The following is a 26,225-nucleotide window of genomic DNA, read 5'->3' on the forward strand; positions in this document are numbered from 1 at the left end:
GCTGTCTCGGACGCTAAGGGCCCTGGCGACTCTCAGAACCACAGCTGGTTCCCCAGGTCCCACACTAGGTGGTTCACCACAGCCTGTAACTCCAGTCCCAACAGTTCTGATGCCCCTTCTGACCTCTGTGGAGATACACACACTTGTTCATACCCACACACATAGCTAAATAAAAATAAAATGAATTAAAAAGAAAAGTAGGCTAAGAAAAAGGAAAGTTGTATCATTTATTGTCACTACAAACGTTTCTATTGTATTTATAATTACAATTGTAATTTTTAATAACTATAATTAATATAAAATTTAGAAAACTGCCAGGAGTGCTGGCATGGTGGCACAGCCATGGAGTCCCAGCCCTCGGGAGGCAGAGGCAGGTGGATCTCAGTGCGTTTGAAGCCAGCCTGGTCTACAGAGTGAGCTCCAGGACAGACAGGGCTATTACACACAGAAACCCTGTCCCAGAAAAACCAAAAACAATTTTTAAAAAGATTCAGAAAACTAAAAGTGATATCACTCCAATCCTAAGGATGACAATCTACAAAACCACAATTTATTTTGAGCCCATCAGAAGGGAAGTTATCAGGCAAACAATCTAAATTCCAAAGAACAACAAGACTAATTGTTCCATCTCTGGCAATATCATCAGAAAAGGAAGTAGAACCATATTGATAGGTAAAGGAAAATCTTTAGTATTTAGGGGTTGTTTGTGTGTTTGTTTTTGAGATCGCATCTCATATATCCAAGGATGGCATCAAACTTGCTTTGTATCCAAAGATAACCTGGACTTCTGATCCTCCAGCTTCAAGTCTTCAGTGCTGGGATTACAGGCACACACAACCGCATGCATTCTATTTGGCTGTGTAAGGCTTTACACATTCTAGGTGAACACTCAATCTACGAAGCTACAACTCCAGACAGAGATCAGTCAAAATTTTAATAAATTGTGCAATGGCAAGAGTCATCTAACATGACAGCTGCAAGCCGCTAAAAATCAAAACTCAAGAAAGGCTGATAATCACAGGTTCTTCTCACACCCCTCCCTCCACAAGGGCTCTGGAAGACTAGAAAACACCGCCAGGACAAATAAATCTCTGCTTTTGAGGGAGAGCCTACGTGCAGACATTAAGTTAAATTGGGACTGAGGTACAGACATGATTTCCTGATTTTGCTAAAATAGTAAAAGCTTTATTTAAACCACAGGGAGGAAAAGTGAGCTTTGTCACTTAAGATGAAGGCAAAGAGCCATTATAGCTACAGACAAGATTGAAGAAAACCCTTTTATCCACACTGCAGAAAAAAATACCTTAGGGACTAGATCCTACAACAACACGAACAAATCACCTTTTATCACTAGGATATGGGAGGAAGCTCCTCTCCAAAGCTGGATACAGAACTGGAGATCAAGGCAGACTATTTTCCATGGCTAGGAGAGACCAAGAGCTCAAAAGGTGACCCATTCTCAAGGTCCAGGTGATTAGGGCCTGTCAAAACTGGGAAAACATCACAGAGAACACCTGATCCCTAGGAAGCAATCACCAAGTAATAAAGCACCAGAAGTTGACCACTTCCAAAGACTCAAGTTCATGGGAGAGATAAGTGTAGCCCTCCCATGGGGGGGGGGGACGGGTGAGGATAGCAGCTTCTAGTGCCCCAGCATCCATTATAAGGAAGTGCAGAAGCAGCTCACATCCTCTGAAGAGATTTATGACTATGTTGCACTAAGGACAATGATGGTGGCATCAAAATCCAAACTTAGTGGAATTCTTGGTTTCCTTAATGTTTCAATTCTCAACACCAACAGTCTGATAGGAAGGATGTTCCACATCAAGGTGTGAATACAACTCAAAGATACAGCGCAAAGAGACAGAAACAGCAAGTCAATACTCTGTCATAAGAAACATGACTTGGGAATAGTTACATTTGGAAGGGAGTAAGGATAGAGCATAGGACAAGTGGGATGGAGAGAGAAGGAATGATATAATCATATTTTAACTAAAATGTTTAAAAATTATTAAAATAAGAAGTACATAGAAAAGGTGGACATCATCCGTGAACAAATGGGGAATTAGAACAGAAAATAGTAATGATGAACCAGATCAAAATTCTAGAATAAAAGCTATGCTATCGAAGATGAAGAAGTCCTTCATGAGAAGACTCTACAGTAAGCTAGAAAAAGAATTGATAAAAACTATACAAAAGGAAACTGACAGAGGGCAAGAGAAGAGAGAGAAACAACTAAGATTTTACAGTTAATGTAGCAGGTGAAATAAAAAGCCCCAGAAATAAACAATGAAAGAGATAAGGATAAGGAATTTTACAAAAGTAGTAATAAAAAGACACTAAGAGAAGAAACACCTAAGAGAAGCCCTTATAAAATAAACACCAAATTCTCATTCATTCATCCACCCCACTCCTCTCTCTCTCTCTCTCTCTCTCTCTCTCTCTCTCTCTCTCTCTCTCTCTCTCTCTCATTAAATTGCCAGAACCAAAGATAAAAATGGCGGGGGGGGGGGGGGGGCTGGGAGAAAAAAATAAAACTCTGAAGGCAACTACATAAAACTAAGCAAGGATGAAATGTCATAAGGAGACATGCTCCTGTGTATGACGATTTCAAAGTTAAAGGGAAAAATCCACAAAACGACTAGAATAAAATTAAGTCACAATTACCACTCCTTATCTACCACTGGGTATCCAGTATATAACAGATAAAAGCCTCTTACCAAAAAAATGAAAGATTGCCCTACAAGAAAAAGACCAAACTCAACTTCAGGCTGCCTGTAAGACTCATTCACCACTAAGGACACGGAGACTGATGGTTACCTCATACCAGATAAAACAAACTACTATACCAAAAACTGTAAAGAGATTCAAAGAAAGTTCTTCTGTTATAATAAATTCATCAACAACATATATGAATTCCAAATATGTATATGCCCAACGCTGAAACAGCAAAATACATACGGTCAATGTTAGGAAATTACTAATGAAAAAGTAAAAAAAAACAGATGGGCTCCATTGGCTCATTGTCCACAATTTTTAGAGCATATAAACAGAAAATCAATATGGAAATAAAAGTCTTGAAATGCACTTTAAGTCAGAGGTGACAAAAATAAATATTTTTTCTATCCCAAAAAAGCAGAAGACACATTCATCTCAAGAGAGCAGAAGACACATTCATCTCAAGAGCACGCACACACAACACTCCAGGATAAGCCACAGGGCGAGCTACAAAAAGTTTCAGCAAATGTAAGAAAACCGGAACCACACCAAAATGTTTGTTTCGGTTATAAGATATGAAACACAAAAGAATATAAAAGATTCTAGAAAATTGACAAAGATGTGAAAATTAAAGAGCATGTTCCCTGTTAACTCATCGTCCAGTGCTATAAAGAACTCTTATAATGACCTACAAAGTATTGAATGTACAGCCACGTGTCAAATGCTGGTGCTTCAGTCAGCGGGAGCTGCACATAACAGGAGCTCCACCAACTTGTGATCCAGCCTAGGTACACAACTGATAAGCTGTGTAAGTTTGTATAATTTACTGCAATGATATCTGTAGAGTGATGAAGTCATCTACTCACACATTTCTCATAACAGAACCCCACTGTGAAGTGACATATGACTGTACAAGGGAGAAGTCCACACTTCTAACCCCGGGTTTGACATTATTTCCTTTGTCTCTTTCTAAAGCTATCCTGCTTTTAATCCTTTACACGCATCGTGATGAATCATTACATGTCCTCTCTACCTGGGAGTCATGTTTCTCTCTCTAGTCTTCTATCTCTGTGTCATCTAGCTAGCTACCTATCTGCCCCATCATCTGGGTAACCCAGGCTGGCCTAGCACTCAAGATCTTCCTGCACAGACTCCCAGGTGGGAAGACCGAGCTGTGCGCTATCTTGCCTAAGAGAAGAAAGAATCCCCAACCTGAAATCAGACCTGAACCACAGCACTGAGAACATCAAAGTCTAATCAACGAGGCCCAAAGACCATCACATTTTCTGTTTCTGATGAAACTCATTCAAATGCACCGCCACTCATTTCAACTGCTTATTCATAGCTTTTACCAAATACTATAGATTTGGCTTTCTATGGTTTTCTTCTTGATTTGAAGGAGTATCAGAGATAACTTACATAAATTTAAACAGCAAAATCTTCTCCAAGTCTTAGGGCTAATTGCTTACTTTGAAGTAGTCAATATATCAATTTCTTCCTTTATCATTGTGATTTAACTGCTGGCTCTGTGTGTGTGTGTGTGTGTGTGTGTGTGTGTGTGTGTGTGTGTGTGTGTGTGTGTTAGGCATGTATGTGCATGTATGTGTGTGGGGCAAGTGTGTGCACACATATAAATGTATGTGCGTATAAATGGTCTATGTATGTCTGCGTTATAAAAAATCCCCCAGTCCCTCCTAAATAGCCTTATAATTTTACCTCTCACAGATAAGCTTTTAATCGATCTGCAGTTTATTTTTATATGTGATGTGATATGGAGATTTAATCTCAATGTTATTTATATATTCTATTTCGCCATCATCATTATTAAGTAGTTAATCTCTCTTCCACTAATTTGTGCAATCAGCCTGTCATATATTAAGCTCCATACTTACATGATGGCCACTGCACTGTATTTCACTGCTACTCCAGGACAACACTGTCAAAACCAAACTTGCAAGGCAATGAAAGGTCCAACAGATCTTAAATAGGTAAATTCCAATACACAATTTCTACAAAGGCAGATAAGAGGTCACCACACCCTGCGGAGGGCTGCATAATATTTTGGGCACCGTGGCCACACGTTCATTGTCAGAACAAGTCGTCACTGAGGCATGACGGTAACTATGAACAATGTGTAAAAAATGAGCTTGCATGTATTCCACTAAAACTTCATGCACAACCCATGTTTAGCAAATTCCTGGGACAAATATATTGTAAAGGATACGACATTCTATTTAAAATATTGCATGAATTTTGAAGTGTTGATATTTCTACTGTTTCATAAAAGCTTTCTAATTCAAGGCTCACATATGTTCAATATCAATATTCATGACCAGAGAACTCATCAAATTCAGTATTTCCTAAAGGAAATGTTAGTCTCCATAAATTAACAGAGTCAATAAATTCGTGTTTATGGCTATTCCTGAAAATCTTGTCCCCAGCCTCTGAGTTTTACTGGTTTTTCAGGCTCTCCACGAACCAATAATTCACACCACTACATTAAAAGGCATCTGTGGCAAGCTTGCTCTTTAAAACTTCATTTTCGATTGTGAAGTCACACCTTGCCGTATTTCTAGACTGACATTAAATTATTTTCTCCCTTCTCCTCATCATATAATCTCTATAGATACAGATATGCATTATTGATTGAATTATTTTGAGGTAGGTTTTAGATGTATTTTTGCTATGGTTGAGATATGAAGAATTGCCCCAGAAGGAGCTTGCACTGCATGCTTTGTCCTTAGCTGAGGAAATTTGTGGAGGTTATCAAAATGTTGGAAGGTAGGACCTAGCTGAAGGAGTAGATCCTAAAGCAGTGGTTCTCAACCTGTGGGTCTGACACCTTTGGGGATCGCGTATCAGATATTTACATTACAATTCGTAACAGTTGTTATGAAGTAACAACAAAATAATGTTATGGTTGGGGTGACCACACATGAGGAACTATATTAAAGCATCACAGCGTTAGGAAGGTGGAGAACCACTGGATTCAGGGTATCCTCTTTTTGACCCCAACCTCCTTCCCTCCTCTCTGTCCTTCTCCCGCAAGCCCCACACCAAGCCATCTGCCTGCATGAGGTGTGTAACCACTGCAGTGTCCCCTCACTGCCATGGCTGCCCAAGGCTGGATACAGCCAAGCAACCAAGGACTAACCCTTCTGAAACCAGGAACCAAAATAAACACTTCCTTCCTTTGGTTGTTTCTGTCTAGTACTGTGTTATAGAAACAATAAAAAATAACACTTTTCTTCACATAATATATTGTAGTTCAAAATAAAAACTCAGAGTTCCTTGCTAGATCAACTTATAAAGACTCAAATTGGAACACCTACTCTGTATTATAGAGACAACTTGAAGAGGGGAAAAATCCATATATCCCAGATATACAGTACTTTAAGTGGTTCCCCCACAGGCTCATGTTTGACTATTTGGTCCCCAGATGCTGAAATGCTTAGTCAGGATTAGGAGGTGAGACTTTGTGGGAAGAGCTGCATCAAGGGGTGGGATTTACAGCTTCAACAGTGCCCTCTTCAGTGCATCCTCTGCCCCTTGCTTGCAGCTCAGGATGCGAGGTCTCAGTTGATGCTGCCACCATGCCTTCACCTGGCCAGATTCTAACCCTCTAAGCACCCAATTAAACACCTTCTTTTGGAGCCACCTTAGTCACGGTACCATGCCACAGACGTAGGAAAACAACTGAAGACAGTTTCTTTATTAATTAACCAATGAAAGCAACATAATTGATAGCCATTTGGGCAAGAAACTGCTCTTGCCTGGACTGATGCATAAACTGGACACAAAGAACCCACAGAAAGAGGACTGCTGAACTTGCCTAAAGGTGAGATGGTCTTTCGGGGTTCCTGATTCATGAAAGAGTCTGCAAGAAATTCTGCAGGACACAGCAGATAGTGACTGAACTGTCTTTGGAATTTCCTGCTTCGTGGAGGTGTCTGCTGGATACTATGGGCCTGTAGGCTGAAGATGAATGCCCCAACGGTACAGAGGAACTTTGGGTGACTGTCCAGGCAGCAAGATGTCTCTGTCGTTTCTAGAGTTTGGATTTCTTATTTGCTTAGGTAATATTATATCCTTCTGGAGTCTTTGATGGAATTGAAGAATGAATAGTTATAGTTTTCCTTAGTTATGATAAAAGATAAAATAGATATAAATATTGTAATTGTAATTCTTGCTTGATAACTGTTTTGCTATATGTAATTTTACTATGTTAAAATGAAAGCCTTCTTTTTTGTTTAAACAGAAAAAGGGGAAATGATGTGGGAGTGATTTCTTTCTAATCTGTTGCTTTCATTGGTTAATTAATAAAGAAACTGCCTAGGCCCATTTGATAGGCCAACACTTAGGTGGGTGGAGTAAACAGAACAGAATGCTGGGAGAAAGAAGCTGAGTCAGGCAGTCGCCATGATTCTCCCACCTGACACAGCCACAGGTTAAGATCCTCCCTGGTAAGCTACCTCATGGGCTACACAGATTATTAGAAATGGGTTAGATCAATATGTAAGAGCTAGCCAATAAAAGGCTGGAACTAATGGGCCAGGCAGTGTTTAAAAGAATACAGTTTCCGTGAAATTATTTCGGGGCATAAAGCTAGCCATGCGGGCGGCCAGGTGCCGGGGATGCAGCCCCGCCACTCCTATAGCAACAGAAGGCATCCAGTTTTTTGACTTTTTTTTTTTAATCTGGTTAAAAATAGTCCGGTTTCTTTCTCTGTTGAAAAGATTTTACTACTGGTAAGACATTTCACTCACATAAAACACTGCGAGGCTTTTATCTATTTTCTTGAAAATCATCGGGAGACTGATACTGCCACTGCATTATATTTCTAGGTTAGTTTTAGGATAACTGGCATCATTAGAATATTGAGTCTTCCTACTCACATAGTGCTCCTATTATTGCTATTCCTCAAAAGTAAAAATAAAAAAACAACGGTTTTACCACTAATATCTTATCTCAAATTTTGTGGTTTAATTTATAAACAAGTACCAAGAAGGCCATGGAGTAACCTCTATTTCAGTTTAAACTATTTCCTCCCTTGTTCATTTTGGCTCCTTTAAGACAGCATCTATAGACTTCAGTTGTCCAAAGGAACTATAGAACAACCAAACTATTTCCATGTTCTATATGTAGTTATGGGCGGGTGGAGTGTAAAAGAATGTTTCCCAACAATTCCACAAAACTAATAAAGCCATGACATGTCGTCCCTTCTACACCCACTTCCAGTGTTTTTATGGCACTTCCATATTCCTTCCTTAGGAACACAGGTCATAGATGCAATGACTAGGTCAGTCTCTCCATTGGATCTTTCCAAAGCATCATAACATATTGCATTTATCAAAACTGCAATTTTGGTTCATTCCATGATGTTCTCATTACCCCTACTTGTGTAATGAATCCATAAGGATTTTAATTTTGCTCTCAATTTTATCCCAGTAACTAACAATATATAATCAGCTTGTCAATAAACACTGACTGAGGCAAAGTGGTGGTGGTGCACGCATTTAATCCCAGCACTTGGGAGGCAGAGGCAGGTGGATCTCTGTGAGTTCGAGGCCAGCCTGGTCTACAAGAGCTAATTCCAGGACAGGATCCAAAGCTACAGAGAAACCCTGTCTTGAATAAACCAAATAAATAAATAAATAAATAAATTCTGAATGTTTGAATTAATGTTAATTACAGTGCATGTAACATCTTTGTTAGGTAGAGCAAAACATGTAAACTTGAACATAACCTAGTTCTTGTCGACAGTAAAATAAAACACACGGATGTGTTGATATTGGGCAGTCATGTAAATAAGCTAAAAGTCAATTGAAACAGATGTAAGAAAAGCTGGTTCTAGAAAGCAGGGATTAATTGTGAACAGTATTAACACAAAAAAGGACATTCTTTAGTTTGTAAACATCCTGTCCTGGGAAGGTAAGTATGGTAGGCATCAACTGAGAAATTAATTCTAATTTGGGGTTTTTCACATGCAAAGTATTAAAAGCAGATGAAAAGCTAGAAGATTGAGAGACTGCATTTTGAGTAACTCACACATAAGGAAACAACAAAAATACAGAAAGGCAGAATCTACAAAGGCTACTTAGAAGAGAATATCTTTAATTCTATTCACAGGGTCATTTCCTAGATTAGTATATATCTACTCTCATTTTTAATATCACATTAGAGAAATCAGTAAGTCACTGTGAAAATATTTTACAAAATGATCTCCAATGAATCAGATATTCCACTGATTTTAAGCTGATAATACAGACAATTTTTTTAAAGTGATTTTTTTTTTAATGTTGAGACTGGGCCCAAGGCAGCAACTGCATGAAGCCCAACGCCAACCTCTCTTTAAAAGAGCCCCGGAGTCCTCAGGACCGCGAGGGATGCACCCACACACTGAGACAATGAGGATGTTCTATCGGGAACTCACCAAGGCCAGCTGGCCTGGGTCTGAAAAAAATCGGACTGGCTGAACATAGCGGACAATGAGGACTACTGAGAACTCAAGAACAATGGCAATGGGTTTTTGATCCTACTGCACGTACTGGCTTTGTGGGAGCCTAGGCAGTTTGGATGCTCACCTTACTAGACCTGGATGGAGGTGGGTGGTCCTTGGACTTCCCACAGGGCAGGGAACCCTGATAGCTCTTTGGGCTGACAAGGGAGGGGGACTTGATTGGGGGAGGGGGAGGGAAATGGGAGAAATGGGAGAAAAAGCAATCAAACAAGTGAAAGAAACTATTCAATATTTGAAAACTGAAATAGAGACAATAAAGAAAATACAAGCAGAGGGTATTATAAAAACATAAATCATAAGAAAACGATCAGGAACCACAAATGCAAGCATAATCAACAGAATACAAGAGACAGAAGAGAGAATCTCAAGCGCTGAGGATACAATAGAGGAAATAGACTCATCAGTCAAAGAAAACATTAAATATATAACAAAAGCTTAACACAAAATATCCAGGAAATATGGAACACCATGAAAAGACAAAACCTAAGAATAATAGGGATAGAAGGAGAAGTTCAACTCAAAGACACAAAAATTATATTTAACAAAATCATAGAATAAAACATTTCCAACCTAAAGAAAGATATGCCTATGAAGATACAAGAGGTTTACAGAACACCAAATAGACTGGATCAAAAAAAAAAAAAAGTCCTCTCGCCACATTATAATCAAAACACTAAACATACAAAATAAAGAAACAATATTAAGAGCTGCAAAGGAAATAGGCCAACTAAAATGTAAAGGCAGACTTATCAGAATTACACCTGACTTCTCAATGGAGACAATGAAAGCCAGAAGGTCCTGGTCAGTGTTATGCAGACATTAAGAGGGCACAGCTGCCAGCCCAGACTATTATACCCAGCAAAATTTTCAATCACCATATAAGGACAAAACAAGATATTTCATGACAGAAACAGATTTGACCAATACCTAGCAACAAACCCAGCACTACACAAAGTACTAGAAGGAAAACTCCAACCCAAGGAAGTTGGCTACATAAAAAAAAAAAAAAAGCAGGGACAATAGATGATCTCACAGCAGCATTCCCAAAGAAGGGGAAAATGCACAAAATAACATCCCCAAAACTAAATTAATAGAAGATAGCAATCACTGGTCATTAATATCCCTTAATATAAATGGACCCAACTCACCAATAAAGATACACAGACTAACAGATTGGATACAAAAACAGAATCTATCCTTCTGCTGCATACAAGAAACACTCCTCAACCTCAAAGATAGACAATACCTCAGAGTAAAGAGTTGGGAAAAAAATTTCCAATCAAATAGACCTAAGAAAAAAACTGATGCAGCTATCCTAATATCTAACAAAATAGACTTCAAACTAAAATCAATCAAATGAGACAAAGAAGGACATTTTATATTAGTCACAGGAAAAATCCATCAAGAAGAAATCTCAGTACTGAACATCTATGCCCATAATACAAGGGCAACCTCATATGTAAAAGAAATGCTTCTGAAGCTTAAATCATACATTAAACCCCACACACTAATAGTGGGAGACTTCAACACTCCACTCTCACCACTGGACAGGTCTATAAGATAGAAGATTAACAGAGAAATAAGGGAACAAACAGATGTTATGACTCAAATGGACTTAACAGACATCTATAGAATATTCCATCCAAACAGAAAAGAATATACCTTCTTCTCAGCACCTCATAGAACCTTCTCAAAAACTGACCACATACTAGACAACAAAACAAACCTCTACAGATAAAAAAAAAAATGGAAATACCCATTTATCTTATCAGATCACCATGGGTAAAAATTAGAATTCAACAGCAACACTAATTCCAGAAAGCTCACAAACATATGGAAATTAAACAACGCTCACCTGAATCATCAATGGGTCAAGGAAGAAATAAAGGAAGAAATTAAAGACTTCCTAAAATTCAATAAAAATTACCACACAACATACCCAGATTCACGGGACACAATGAAAGCAGTATTAAGCGCAATTGAAAATCACTTTCATGATGAAACAGGAGAATCTTTAAAATCCTCCAAAACTATATAATCTTTAGAGAAAAAAAAAAGCAGTCAATGGCTCTTGAATATAACAAAGAAAAGACAAGGTAAACAGGCTCTACCAACACAGGGCAGGGTCCCTAAACCACTGTAGGCAGCAATGTCCTCTCTGAACAGACTCTACCAACACAGGAGGACAGGGTTCCTAAACCACTGTGGGCAGCGAAGTCCTCTCTGAACACATTTCTAGGTTTGAATTTTCATTGCAATGTGAACCTTAACTTTTGGCCAATCCAAGCCATTACAACATCTTGTAGAAAAGTACTGAACTAAGTTATTCTTACTGCAATAACTATTCATTTGGCAAATTTCCATCAGAAATAAATGAAAACTAAGTATGAACTAGTAACAGTGGAGGTTACTATTCCTCATTATCTCGAGGGTCCCCTCTTCCTGCATCCACGGTTAGACATGATGGACTCCCTTGCATGTAGTTAGGGTCTTGTAATAAATTTGGGTCGATAGGCTGCAAACTCAAGGGATTTATTCACTTTTCTCTTATGCAGTTAGGAAGAGTATAACCTGTGAACACCTTCTTTAAAATGTTTTAAAATCTATTATCAACTAAAAGAAATGGAATCTTTGCTTTTAATGTTAAGTCATTGTTAGAATATATATATTCCCAAACTATGTTTTATGGTCTAATAAAGTATTCAGCGAAAACACAATTTGGTGGTCAAATAAGTTTAGTTATCAGCATTATGATCTAGTCATACTTAGGTTCTCAGAATTATTACAAAAACAATTCTGGTTAACCATTTAAAACAATTTATCCAAAACTATTTGAGCAAACAACAAACATAGGAGTTAATGCCGCTCACTGCCTTCTGGTAGCTTTGCTTAGAGACACTCTAGACTATTCGACATTATTAGAGAAGGACATCTTTTCTGGGGCAAATGTGGCTTATATATTAAGCGAGGGGACTGCCTATTTTTTCCATCAGCCTCTAACTTATCCTCGTTTTCTTTTTAGATTTCCACAGAATAACTAACGGCAGAACTACTGAACTTTAACCTAACAGTTTCCGTCTCTGAGGGCACATCATTCCAAGGGAAGAATTTTAATTTGTACTCTTCAGTGTATTATGTATCATAGATGATATCTAGTCTGTACAGAACAGCTTACTTACGTCTGGGGCTCCTTTTCATTTTGTTGTTTTTGCTGGGGCTGAAGAACGTTATTTACCAGTTCAGTGATCCCACTAAAGGGAAACCACCTGTTTAAATAAGCAAATAATGTGACTGAAAAAACCAAAAGAATAACAATGTAGATTCAATGTTTTCTACCCAAAATAACTTTGAAAAGAAAACACACACATACACATAGGCACAAAAGCTACAGCCAATGGAAATGTTAGCTCCAATTATCACCAGGCAATCAGGAAGTAGGAAAATTAAGTTTGAACACTTAGCTAATCCACAAGCAGGCAGCAAAAAACTACATCCAGTGACTATGTGGATGAAGTAAGAAGCTGCAGGCAGCTCTCTTACAAGCAGAGAGTCGGAAAGCAGAGGACACACCAGCTGCAGCCTGTCCAGTATTAGTGGGCGCTAATACCATCAGAGGTGCAGGAAGCAGAGGACGGTAGAGGACAGAGTCCAGCCTACTGCACTCGTCACACATGTACTTACTGTGTCGCTTGTGGTTTGGGTTCTTCTTTGATCCTAAAAAAATAAGTTTGCACAACTCAGTGCACTGTACTGAGCAGCACTTGCTACCTAGATATTTGTGGTCAGACATAATGGACATGAAAATTAGGCTTATTACACGGAAAAATGTAGTGCTACACCATAAACGAGAACTGGACATCCCAATCAATGTTACACACAGAGGGGAGGAAAACAGACCTTGGCCCATCTGGTCTTGTTTTGCTCCTAGTGCTAGGGACCGAATGCAGGCCATCCACATGGTAGCGGACACACGGCTACTAAGCTACGGCCTCAGCCCAGGATAAACTGTTCTTCTACCAAAACTCTGTTGCTCTTTAAAGCAATGTTTTAATCACAATTTTTGCTGCATATTTTTACTTTTAGGTGCCATAGTAAATATGACTAAATTAACTAAATATAATTTCTAGTTTAGTTTTTAGTTTTAAAAAAATAAATTGAAAGCTAAATATTCTAAATAAAATACGGGATTTTATAAGTGAATTTTTAAAACCTTAGTAATTAATTTATTTATGTCTAAAGGAATAGAAAAGAAAATTGAATGGGGCAATATAACCAATAGCTCACAAACTAACATTACTAATAAATATTCTATATTAAACTTAAAATATTCATACAAATGTCAATCCTTCATACAACTACAGTATAATGAAAATGAACTTAAACAACCACCATGTACGTAACTATAACCAAACCAAGTGTATCAGTTTCACTTCTGCGGAGGTCCGGTGAGGACCTGATCCAGAAGCAGTCAATTCCTAGTGGATCTGACGTGAGGAAACTAGACCCACTCCACAAAAGAACCTCCCGCTCGTGTGGTGCCCTGAGTCAACCAGCCTTGGGATTAGTTCACTCGCTTCTTATTATGCTCCCTTATTAAAGTCAAATTATTCACTCCAGAGACCTTTTCATAATTTACAGGAAATGAAGAAAAGATTGAATATGGCTGTAGGTATGAAAATGTAATAGGATTGAACATTGAAAAGACTTAGAAGGATCTTACATAGGGTAGTCAAGACTGGTAAAACTGGACTTTCCATGAACGGCTAAGAACTGTCTTAAGAAGTGCATCCAGCTTCTCAAAAGACCAAAAACTGGTAAATAAAGTTTATACAGACACCTGGGATTTTTCATTATAAAATTACATCTATTATGTAAGTTAAATCAAATTTGTTTTATGGTATGTGATGGTCCACCGTGTCGACATAACTGAATTAAGCAGCACTGTAGGACTGGAGGGGCATCTCAGGAGGGCGTTCCAGACGCTGTGTTAGAACTCAGAGACTGGAGGACTGGAGGGGCATCTCAGGAGGGCATTCCAGACGCTGTGTTAGAACTCAGAGACTGTAGGACTGGAGGGGCATCTCAGGAGGGCATTCCAGACGCTGTGTTAGAACTCAGAGATTGTAGGACTGGAGGGGCACATCTCAGGAGGGCATTCCAGACGCTGTGTTAGAACTCAGAGACTGGAGGACTGGAGGGGCATCTCAGGAGGGCGTTCCAGACGCTGTGTTAGAACTCAGAGACTGTAGGACTGGAGGGGCATCTCAGAGGGCATTCCAGACGCTGTGTTAGAACTCAGCGACTGTAGGACTGGAGGGGCATCTCAGGAGGGCATCCCAGACGCTTTGTTAGAACTCAGCGACTGTAGGACTGGAGGGGCATCTCAGGAGGGCATTCCAGACGCTTTGTTAGAACTCAGCGACTGTAGGACTGGAGGGGCATCTCAGGAGGGCGTTCTAGATGCTGTGTTAGAACTCAGAGACTGTAGGACTGGAGGGGCCTCTCAGGAGGGCGTTCCAGACGCTGTGTTAGAACTCAGAGACTGTAGGACTGGAGGGGCCTCTCAGGAGGGCATTCCAGACGCTGTGTTAGAACTCAGAGACTGTAGGACTGGAGGGGCATCTCAGGAGGGCGTTCCAGATGCTGTGTTAGAACTCAGAGACTGTAGGACTGGAGGGGCATCTCAGGAGGGCGTTCCAGACGCTTTGTTAGAACTCAGAGACTGGTCTGAGTGTGGGCAACACTGGTAGAGAGGGTACCAATGAACAAAGGAAGAGGAAGCCCACTAACGCAGGCCCTCTGTGCTTCCATCCACCACCAGGTAAGCAGCCTTCCCTGCTCCTGACAGCAGGGGAGGGAGAGGATCAGCAGCAGATCCAGCTGACTTTAGTTTAAAGCTGTAGAAAGGGTCAGCTGGGAGCTCCAGACCGTGGAGAGACTGTTAGAACGTCAGAATCTGAACCAGGGTCCCATGTGTGCACAGACAGCTAGAGCCTAGCAGACTGTGGGAATGAGAGGCAAGCGGCTGAAACAGAATTCGCAAGCTGAGGTTCTCATAGGTCCTCTGGCGACAAGCCCTGGGAAAGGCAGCACACTGTACCACGGCCTTGGCAAGCTACAAGGAACTGTGGAAAGTGACTGCAGAAACTATTACAGTCTTGTGAAGAGCACACCACGAGGAGATCACTCAGACACAAGGAAATACTGACAGGCAGGCCTCCATACTCCTCCCAGTGTCAGAGCAGAAAAGTCCCAATGTGCCCCAAGCACCAGAGACAAGGCAGTAAGGGACTGATGAAAAGGAAGAGCTCATACTGGGGAAATCTGGCTAAAGGTTGACACAGGAAGGAACTCTTCTAAGTGGGAAAGTTGAATTACTTACACGATCAGATTGACAAATGTCAACCCAAGGGAAAGGACAAGCCACACCATCCAAACTGGAAATCCTAAAGACCTTCTACTTCACTGTATTGTCTTTTATATTTTACACTTTGTACTTGAACTGGCAATTGTGTTTCAGCTTCTATCCCGGATGGAAGGCTCTTCCGGCTGTTCTTTCAAGCACTCCACCTGCTCAGCAACGCTTTCTCTGTCCCCCATATCCGTGACCCATACACTTCTCATTCGCCTTCACTCGCTCTGCTCTGATGCAAACTCTCTCAGCCCACTACTTAAATGCTGATACCTGACCACTAATGCACTACACATTATCTTCAGGATAATGTGCTGGCTCTGAACTGACTACGGATGAGTCAAAACAGAGGAGACAGATGTCTGCCACTCCAAGGTGGCACTGTTTGCTTTCCTATACAACCCAGGACCACTGCCCAGAGTCTTCAATCATGAAAACATCCACACAGACTTGCCTACAGGCTAATGTGATGGAGGCAATTCTTCAGTGAGATTCCCTCTTTCCAAATGACTACAGCTTACTTGAAGTTGACAGACAAAAAAAAATCTAACCGGCATAGTTATTAATGGAGATAGAAATAAAAGACAAAAGACAGGTATCTCTAAAATTAATAGATGATGCAACTACTTCCCAAAACTCATATTTAATGAAGTATGATTGCATATTTTATCAAGAAAAATTATATGCAAAAGAGTTAAGATTGAGTAAGAGCATGCAAATCATCAAGAAGGAAGAGTTTTCCAGTGACCAAGAGATGAAGTCAGCACCAATAGCAGGGACTCCTAAAACAGGTTCATGTTGACTAGGAAGACATCATAACTTTTCTGAAGTAAGATGGCTAAGTCCAGGCCAAGTGTTAAAAAGATTTTATGATTTATAATGCTATCAACCTGGTTTTGTTATCAAAAACAAAATTTATGTCATCATTTGCAGGTGAAAACTGACTTAGAGATATAGTATTTTTCATGGTTAACTACTCATTTAAAGGAGTTAACCATATCGCGGGTGAAAACCAACTCATCAATACAATGCTTCAAATCATAGAGAATTACAAATAAAACATAAAAAAATGGTAAACTCAAATTAAGGAAGATAGTTTTATGCATTTTGACATTTTTGTTAAACATATCCTGCGAACAATGAAATATGTAGCCCTGATTTTAAAACAGATTTCAAATTTTTCAGGAAAATATTTAAGTATATTTTCTATTCCCTCTTTATTTGACATAATTATGATACCTGCCAGTTTTCAAACAGGGCGAACAGAGCTTCATTCTGACGTTTGCCTTGAGAAGATGTGAGTCACATCTCTTTACTGGGCACTCACAGGCTCTAAGGCCCAGAAACAAAGACCCCAGCTTCTCAGCCTCAGCCCCTGCTGTGCTCCCTGGCTTCTCAGCCTCAGGCCCTGCTGTGATCCTTGGCTTCTCAGCCTCAGCCCCTGCTGTGCTCCCTGGCCTCTCAGCCTCAGCCCCTGCTGTCCTCCCTGGCTTCTCAGCCTCAGCCCCTGCTGTGCTCCCTAGTTACTCAGCCTCAGCCCCTGATGTGCTCCCTGGCAACACCTAGGCCGACTATTTGCACCAATGAAGCACGTGAAGAGCAAAAGAAGAACTCAGATAGATGACGAGCACTTTGAGAACTCACTGAGAAGTGCGGTTACGTCCATCCATCCAAAGAGTGGTGCATATACAATACCAAATATCACCCTAGCTTTATTGTCCTCATATCTTTTACTTCTAGTTAAAAAAAAATCTAGAAAAGCCAGTGTTTTTTTTTTTTACTTAAATGTGTTCCTTGTACGTATTAGTGGCTGCAGATTGGAACCTGCTTGATGATTTTAACCTGCTCTCCAAATGGAGCGGAGATGACTTGGTGAAGTCTCCACTGCAACCACCACGAGCCCGAGCTCGCTCTCCAGAACACATGAAAAAGGCAGGCTCTGAGGCATATTTACTCATAATCCAAACACTGGAGAGGCAGAAACAAGAGGATCCCAAGAGCTCACTGAGCAGCCAGCCTTGCCCAGACAGCAAATCCCAAGACTCACTGAGAAATCCTGTCTCAAAAAATCAGGTAGATAGGTTCTAAGTCACAATACCCAAGTAACACCTGCACACAGCTACCCATATGAACGCATACAGACGCACACAACAGCACTCTCCACGCTGGGAATGCAGTTCAGCTGGCGAGTGCTTGTCTAACACAACACATGAGCTCTAGGTCTGATGTCCAACTCTGTACAAACCAAGAATGACGGCGGACATTTACAGTCTCAGGAGGCACAGGCGGAAGTCCTCCATGGCCGTTATGTAGGATCATCCTACGTGATGAGTTCCGGGACAGCCTGGGCTACATGAGACTAATAAACAGACATTATTTTTGTTCATCAGCTTTCATTAGTGTTTGTGTGTTTAATGAGTGCCCCCAAAACAATTTTTTAAATCTCTATTTTTTATTTTATTGCTGGGAGGTGGTGGCACATGCCTTTAATCCCAGCACTAGAAAGGCAGAGGCAGGCAGATCTCTGTGATTTCGAGACCAGCCTGGTCTACAGAGCTAGTTCCAGGACAGGCTCCAAAGCCACAGAGAAACCCTGTCTCAAAAAAACCAAAAAAAGAAAAAAGAAAGGCAGAGGTGTGTGTGTGTGTGTGTTCTTCATTTTAGTTTATATTATGAGTTTTTTGCCTGCATGTGAATTGGAAGAGCAGCCCATGCTCTTTACCTCTGAACCATCATTTCCACCACAAATTGAATCTTCTTTATCCAATATGACCCACAGAAACCAAAAGGTTACATACTTCTGTTCTATACAATTATATTCAATTTTTTAACTTGGCACATAGTAAGCAATACATTTTATATGCAGCATATGCATTTGCACAAATATGTATAACTAAAATGAAATTCTATTAAAAATGCTGAGTGAAATAGGCAGTAATATAGTCTGTTATTTTCCAGGTCATCTCTGTTCTTAGTTGCTAGTTTCATTGCTACTAAATTGACTTCATGACCCTAAGTTAAAAATACACATCTACAATAACTCCAGGTAAACTATACTTTATCTACATGCTCTGGGTATTCTTCATGGCCTTCAGAATATTCCTAAGGTTTAGAAAGCACGCTGGAATTTTAAATCATTCAAATCATGAGGGGCCTTTATAGTCCCTCGTACACACGCATAGAGATAAGGTAGGTACTGTGTCTCCATCCAAGTCCTAAGGCATTGTAACTCTGCAAGCTAAGCATTACAGAGGAGCAAGGTTTATCAAGACCAGAAGGGAAGCTGTCAAGTTGAACACAGTAAAGGAAATGAACAGAAAGGAGACCCAGAGGTAGGAGGTATGGGACCTACTGGGCTGACAAAGGAAGCTAAACACAGCCAAACCCAGCAGAACAAGTGGAACCTGAAAGGAGAAGCTAAGCAGAGCCAGAGCCGGAGGGAAAGCAGAAAACAGCACAGGAAGGAAAGCGGCCAACAGAAAATGATGTGCCCTGCCAGAGAGAAAAAGGCCGACGGCGGCTGGCAGCCTTGTGCTTGAGAAGAAAGGGCATGAAGCTAGCGGTGTTCTCTGAGGCTAGCAGAGAGCTAGAACCTCATGCATCTCAGACTCACTGGGGTAAAAAGCATATATAATCCTTTGTTTTTGCTTTCTTTCTTTTGGTTTTTCAAGACAGGGTTTCTCTGTGTAACCCTGGCTGTCCTGGAACTCACTCCGTAGACCAGGCTGGCCTCGAACTCACAGAGATCCGCCTGCCTCTGCCTCCAGAGTGCTGGGATTAAAGGCATGCGCTGCCACTACCACCATCAGTTGTTTTTTTTAGAGCTCTGTTAAATAACATTCCTTTCCTACCAACAATTTTGATGTATTTGGATGGAATGCTCAGCCGAGAATGTATGTTCTTTATGTTTGATTCCTCCTACTGCCAGATTTATAATTTAATATCAACCACATTGTTTTATAATTCTTTGCAGATACCAATAATTCCCTGGTTTCTTTAAAGCTTCACGCATATCAACTATGTTTGGGAAGGAACAATGCTCTTTTCATGAACAAAATATTAATTTTCACATGACAGGGACTAGAGAGAAGCTTGGTGGGGAAGAAAACTTGAGTTTGGTTCCCAGCACCTATATCATGTGGCCACAACAGCCTGTAACTCCAATTCCAGAATCTAGGCTACCAAAGACACACACAGGGAGCACATAAACACATATACATATACGTAAATAAAAATAAATCTTTTTGAATTCATATTAAATGAAAGCTATCTTTTCATCTTTCTTATTTTTAGTAGCAAAAATTCTCCCAGTGGACTTCAAAAGTTTAGTAATATAACTATTACGAAATAGATACTATTCAGCAAAATAATAAAGTTGCGTCTTTAAAGAAGCATGAATAGTCTTTTCCTCTTTGCTTTTGTTTCTTTTATCTTTCACAGTCGATGCTTATAGAACAGATTTAAGCCAAATGTGAGCTGGGCGGTGGTGGCGCACGCCTTTAATCCCAGCACTCGGGAGGCAGAGGCAGGTGGATCTCTGTGAGTTCAAGACCAGCCTGGTCTACAAGAGCTAGTTCCAGGACAGGAACCAAAAAGCTATGGAGAAACCCTGCCTCGAAAAATCCAAAAAAAAAAAAAATCCAAGTGTGAATTCATCAGAATCTTTCTGATATCTATATTTATAAGCAGAGCTAATTTACTGCTCAGTAGCTCACCAGCATTTACTTTAGTTTTTCATTACTCAAATGCACCACTATATAGCACTGATCTGCTGTAACGCCAGTTGGCATACACCTAAATTAACTGACAGTGTAACTAAGTATTACTTACAGGAAAATAATCTCAATAATAAACAAGCAAGCAACATGTATACAATTATCAACTTGATAATTAAATATTTCATAAATTTCTAAAGCACTACTAATACCAGGGAGAGAGGGAGAAAGGGAGAAAGAGAAGAAAGAAAGGAAGGAAGGAAGGAAGGAAGGAAGGAAGGAAGGAAGGAAGGAAGGAAGGAAGGAAGGAAGGAAGATGTTCTAGTGAGAAGCTTGGTGAGAGGAGAAAGTCCTCATTTCTTCTAAGATTCTATGATAAATAAACGCCATACTAGTTAGAGGGATAGGTTGAGACACACTAAAATCGACAAGGGTCATGTTTCTTCCACTGAGATATTCCCCTACCCCTCAAAATAACCCAAATGCTAAGTACAGAAAATTGTAAACTCCTCCTTTAATCTCTATACCACACCTAAGCTTAAACAGAAGAAACTACCCAGGTCTCTAACATTTCCTTGCCCTCAGTGCTTTCCTTACCCAATTCCTGAGTCTATCCATATCAACCTCAGACTTTCTTACCCTTTAAAAACCCGCATACCAAGGGCCCAGCATCTTTCTTATTTAAGCATTCTTTCTATTGATGAATCTCTATCTATGAATGCAGTCAACCAAAAATTGTTTTTCCTTTTCTCTGGAAAAATAAATACAGATGATTCTCGTTATTTATATAACATTCTATGTTATATAAAGTTGTATAAACTGTGAATTAGAAAATATTGTACTATTTTCTAAGAGCAATAGTTCAATAGAAGCTTCCTTCCAGCCTCTGTCCACAACATTTTCATCAAGCAATCAATTCACAAACTCATTGTATATCCATCCATCCATTAGCATATGGATCATCTACACTGGGCACAAGGGGCGTACTGGTAACCAGGATGAGTATCGTGCCTGCTTCCATGGGGCCCACAGGGAGGTAGAAAAGATAACAAAGCTGTGATCATAGAGAGCACGTGAGGTTAGAAGGCTACAGAGTATGTAAAAATTGCTTATTGCGATGACCGACAGGAACAGCAGGGAACTGAGGGGCTGGTCCCTCAGAAGGACGGTGAGAACTAACATGAGACCTAAAAGAACATGAGTTTGCAATATCATAAGGAACAATTTCTGTTCTTTCAGTCAAACACGAGTATTTAGTGGCTACCTGTTGAACACTTACTATGGCGTGGGTTTCTGTGTTAAGTACTAAGAAACAGACTCTGTTCCTATTCTTGTATAGCTTAAACTCTAGGAAAATTCACAAGATGTTGAAGACCAGGAAAATAGATTTTTAGACAGAGGGGTTTCATTTTTTCTTATTATTTCTGGCTAGGAAGGTGTAGACAAATGACTCTATGGCTCAAGGCAACTAGCCTTGTGTCTTGAGACTAGGAAGCTTGGGCATTTGAGACGGCTTGCTTACATGGAAAGGAAGTCTGCATCCAAGTCAGAAATCACTGATTCTCTTAGGAGAAACTTTGATTTCTATTCCTTAATTATTTACAAAATACCTCTTTGATGTCCAGCATCCCAACAGCTGCATAATGACTCTAGTTAAGAACTTATTTTTAATCTCTATATTCATTAGAGGTAAGTCTTACTTTTAAAATATCTTCCAAATCCTAAGGCAGGTAAATCAGGTAGAAAAGTTCCGAGGGTTAAAAGCACGTACTAGTCTTGCAGTGGACCTGAGTTTGCTCCCAGCACCCACGTCAGGTGGCTTACTTCCTCCTGTAACTCCAGCTTGAGGGGATCCAAGGCCTTCTGGATATGGCCATCTGTTTTCACATGTACACAAACCCACTCACAGACATACAGACAGAATCTTAAAACAATAAAAATAAACATTTAAAAATTAGTAAATAAATTCTAAAAAATTAAGTATTTGGATATTTCTGTAATGTTTTTTATTAAAAATATATCAAAAGTATTAAAATTTAAAATAAGAAGTGAACATACACATAAGCATGTAACCTACATTATATAACTAACAACTTGCTATTTTCACATAAAAATTAAAAATACATAGCTTGAAAACATTTTGAAACTTCCCAAACAGATTTATTTTTATAGGCTTGTTTAAGACCAGTATGATTTAGCTATTCAATATACAACTGCAAATTATCTTACGTAACAGAAACACTGTGAATTTAATTATTTCATAATCAAAACTGATTATGCTGTTGGCCTGTAACATATGCCACTTTTCACAGTGTTTGATATGAAACATTCTGTTGCTAAGCAGCATGGCCAACAAAATGTTTATTTTGTGTGTGTGTGTGTGTGTGTGTGTGTGTGTGTGTGTGTGCACGATTATTTTCTTTACAGAAACTCTGCTCCGTGACATGTTGGAGCTAGACAGGTGAGCAAACAGAACTATTACTTTCCTGCATAGCATGGCTAGTCTGAGAACAGGCACAACTGAAGCAGAAGGCTTTTTCTGGATAGATATGGTACACACAGAGACAACCATACGGAGCCAGCCTGCATCTTAATTCTTGGCTCTTGTCACTAACTAGATAATGATCAAGCAAGTTACTGAATTTTGTTTCCTAATTCTCTCATCTCTTCAGTGTAGCTATTGGGTACGTTATAGATTAGTTAGTAAATTGTGAATGTGAAGTCCTGAATTTTGACCCTACCACCCAAAGGAAAGCCAGACACATCTGTAACCCCAGAGCTGGCACAGTAGAATCAGGTGATTCCTTATGGTCTCTCTGGTCAACCAGTCTAGACAAAACAGAGTTCTGGGTGCAGTGAGACAAGGTAGACAGCCACAAAGGAAGACATCCAATGAGGGGGCCTGTGACCTCCACACATAGACATGCAAAGGCAGGAACACACACATGTATGAACACACAAAGAAAAAGTAATAAAGAAATAACACATATGCTAACACTGGATAATGTGGCCTAAATATGTAAGCAATATGTTCTTACCATTTTTTTAGATTTATTTACTTATTATGTATATAGTATACACATATGCCTGTGTGTACACCTGTATGACAGAAGAGGGCACCAGATCTCATTACAGATGGTTGTGAGCCACCATGTGGTTGCTGGGAATTGAACTCAGGACCTCTGGAAGAGCAGCCAGTGGTCTTAGCCTCTGAGCCATCTCTCCAGTCCTGTTGTTACCATTATCAGAGTAAGTAGAAGAGAAAATCTGAAACCAACTTCCTGGCCTTCCTAGATAGAGAAACCAACAAAATTCTCTTAAATTGTTTTCTCCAAGCTAATTGAAGTTGTGCTTTGGTTTGGGTTTTTAAGTCAGAAAAGTACTAATGAGAGCTGGGGGTATATCTCAATAGTTTAGCATGGGCAAGACCATGGATTTTATCCCCAGTGCTTCAGGAAAGAAACGAGGGAAGGAAGGAAGGAAAGAAGGGAGAGGAAAAGATAAAGAAAAAAGGGGGAAGAGAGAAATAAAGGACCCTCCCAAAACAAATGGAAATGAAAACATACACATGTGTACACATATGAGATATAGAAATATAAAACATGTATAAAGCATGTGTCAAACAATCAAATTCTCACTATATACTGTCAAAGTACATACACACATACGCGTGCACACACACACACACATGCACACACAAAGGAAACCAACTTTATTCTATACTCCCAGGTGAAAATTAATATTCTATTTCTATTAATGTCCTATTACAGAATTTAAAAAAAAATTTCTATCAGGCTGATGTGGCACAAATAGGATAAAATGTAGGTAAGACTGAGAGACTTCATTACACTCTCATGGACTTTATATGTCATAGTATGGGGTCTAAATTTATATTTTGCTAATAATAAGAGTTCTTACTTTTCTAAAGGTCTTTTGTTTATTCAGTAGGCAAGAATGCCTACTGCTGTCTATAAGACCCACATATTAATCCACACACATATATGAGCACGTGATTTTGACATATTACCCTCCAAGCATTCCCCCACAGAAATTTTAATGCAGAGGAAAGATGTTATCTTAGAATGGACCTTTTTACCACTGAGCAACAGATTAAAAACTTATGTGGAAAAAAAATCTCTGAGTTAATTCTAAAAGAAAAATTGAGACTTTGTCAATTAGCAGGAATAGACCCAGCTAAGGAATCTGAAAACCACTGGACAGATGAGACATCTGAAGAAAAAGGACAAATCATCCAGAAAAAAAAAGTCTCAAGAAAAAGAGTAAATGTGATTGGTATATCATATTTCCAACAGGAAAAAAATTTTGTAAATCTTCCCAAATATTTGTTTCTGCTAGTCTCTACAAACATATAATGCAAATAGTCTTTATGTAGTCCCACTCCAATTAAAGATTAAAGCTGGCTTTAGCACTGGAGTGTGGTTCTCTCCTTCTCTAAACCCAAGCATGCTTACTAAAGTAAAATCCAAAATCTCTCATGTCAGAAGAGCCACCTGATATGGGACAGAAGAAAAACAAACTTTTAAGGATTATTTTATTGCCTCTAATATCATAATCTTTTTGTTTTATGTTGACTTTTTAACAGATTTTATTAAGGTATAAATTTTATAAAATTTATATATACTCTAAACTTTATTAATACTAACTATTAGAATACTAACTAATTCTAGAAAAAGGTTTATCTGTACATGATTTTGGGTTTGAGTTTCTATTAGTTTTCTGTAGTGAACCATGAGCACATCTACCAGCAACCTTTGAAATCTCCAAAAGGAGGATGGGGCCCCACAATAATGATTTCTCCAGGACTATGATAATACCACTAAGCTGAGAAACACCACCTAAAGATTGGCTTTGAACTAAACACTGCTCAGAACAATTTCAAGGTAGTTAGCTCAGATGATCCAGCCTAACAAACTACTCTAGGCAGAACTTGAGACAAACCCTGCACTTTCCCAATATGCAGAGACTGGACAACAAATGATAAAACTACCATTCCCAGGACTTGACAATTAACCAAAAATTTTCTTATCGAGATCCCTAAAGATGCCATCTCCTCCAGACAGCAAGAAGTAAATGTAAGAAAAAAACACCCACATTCCCAAGAGGTGAGGTGGGTAGTTTTTGGTCTTTTGTTGGGTTATGGATATTTGTCATTGTTTAGGGGGATTGGTTACAAGTTATTGGCTATGGTCAAAAGGAAGGTTGAACAAAAGAAATTAGATTCAAGGTTCTTGTTTTGAAACAAAAAAAAAGGAATATAGATATAATAGGATAAAAGGGTAGATTATTAAGTCTACTCTGAAAAGAAAAAAGGGAGGATACAGATATGATTAAGATTTAAAAAGTTAGATTGAGTCTACTTTTAAAAAGCAACTACTAGTTTTAAATATTTTATATTGGATTGGACATTTGTATATTGTATACAAATTTGTATATTGATACAAATTTGAGATTAATTTTATCAAAACATACTGTGAATACATTTCTAACCTTCTTCAAGGTACTGTACCTATACAGCTCATTTAACACTATAATGGAGATTTCTAGTTGTTGAATGTTATTATTGCCAACTGTTTTGGATAATAAGGAAATGAAGGTTAGTAATTAATCACCTATTATAATCGAACTTGTAGTCACATTAGGTATATTTTCAAGGTCAAATAGAGATATATTTTAAATAGACAGGTTATCTTCAAACACTTCAGTGATCTACAGAATATGGCATTTAAGATGTTTTAATAACATAGATTCATTTTTTTATGACAATGAGACATGTCTATTCCTGGCAGCACCAATCTACTTCAGAGAAGATTATGGGCATCAAAGAAATTTCACATGGAGT

The 26,225-nt window shown here is 39.2% G+C and overlaps 1 protein-coding gene across 33 annotated transcripts in view; it reads right to left on the bottom strand.

The window, feature by feature from the left end:
- Rims2 (regulating synaptic membrane exocytosis 2) overlaps positions 1-26,225 on the bottom strand; it is a 410,761-nt gene that overhangs the window by 331,162 nt on the left and 53,374 nt on the right. For 22 of the 33 annotated variants that reach the window (XM_075961097.1, XM_075961114.1, XM_075961100.1 and 19 more), the window contains exons 2-3: positions 12,920-12,952; positions 12,418-12,504 (exon numbers count right to left, since the gene is read on the bottom strand). The exons of 10 other annotated variants lie outside the window; for them this stretch is intronic. In XM_075961097.1, coding sequence (XP_075817212.1) covers positions 12,418-12,504; positions 12,920-12,952 — 120 coding nt within the window. The remainder of the gene's footprint in view (positions 1-12,417; positions 12,505-12,919; positions 12,953-26,225) is intronic. One more of the 33 variants, XM_075961096.1, reaches the window with a different exon arrangement.

This window comes from Microtus pennsylvanicus, chromosome 2, assembly GCF_037038515.1.
Source record: "Microtus pennsylvanicus isolate mMicPen1 chromosome 2, mMicPen1.hap1, whole genome shotgun sequence".
NCBI lineage: Eukaryota > Metazoa > Chordata > Mammalia > Rodentia > Cricetidae > Microtus > Microtus pennsylvanicus.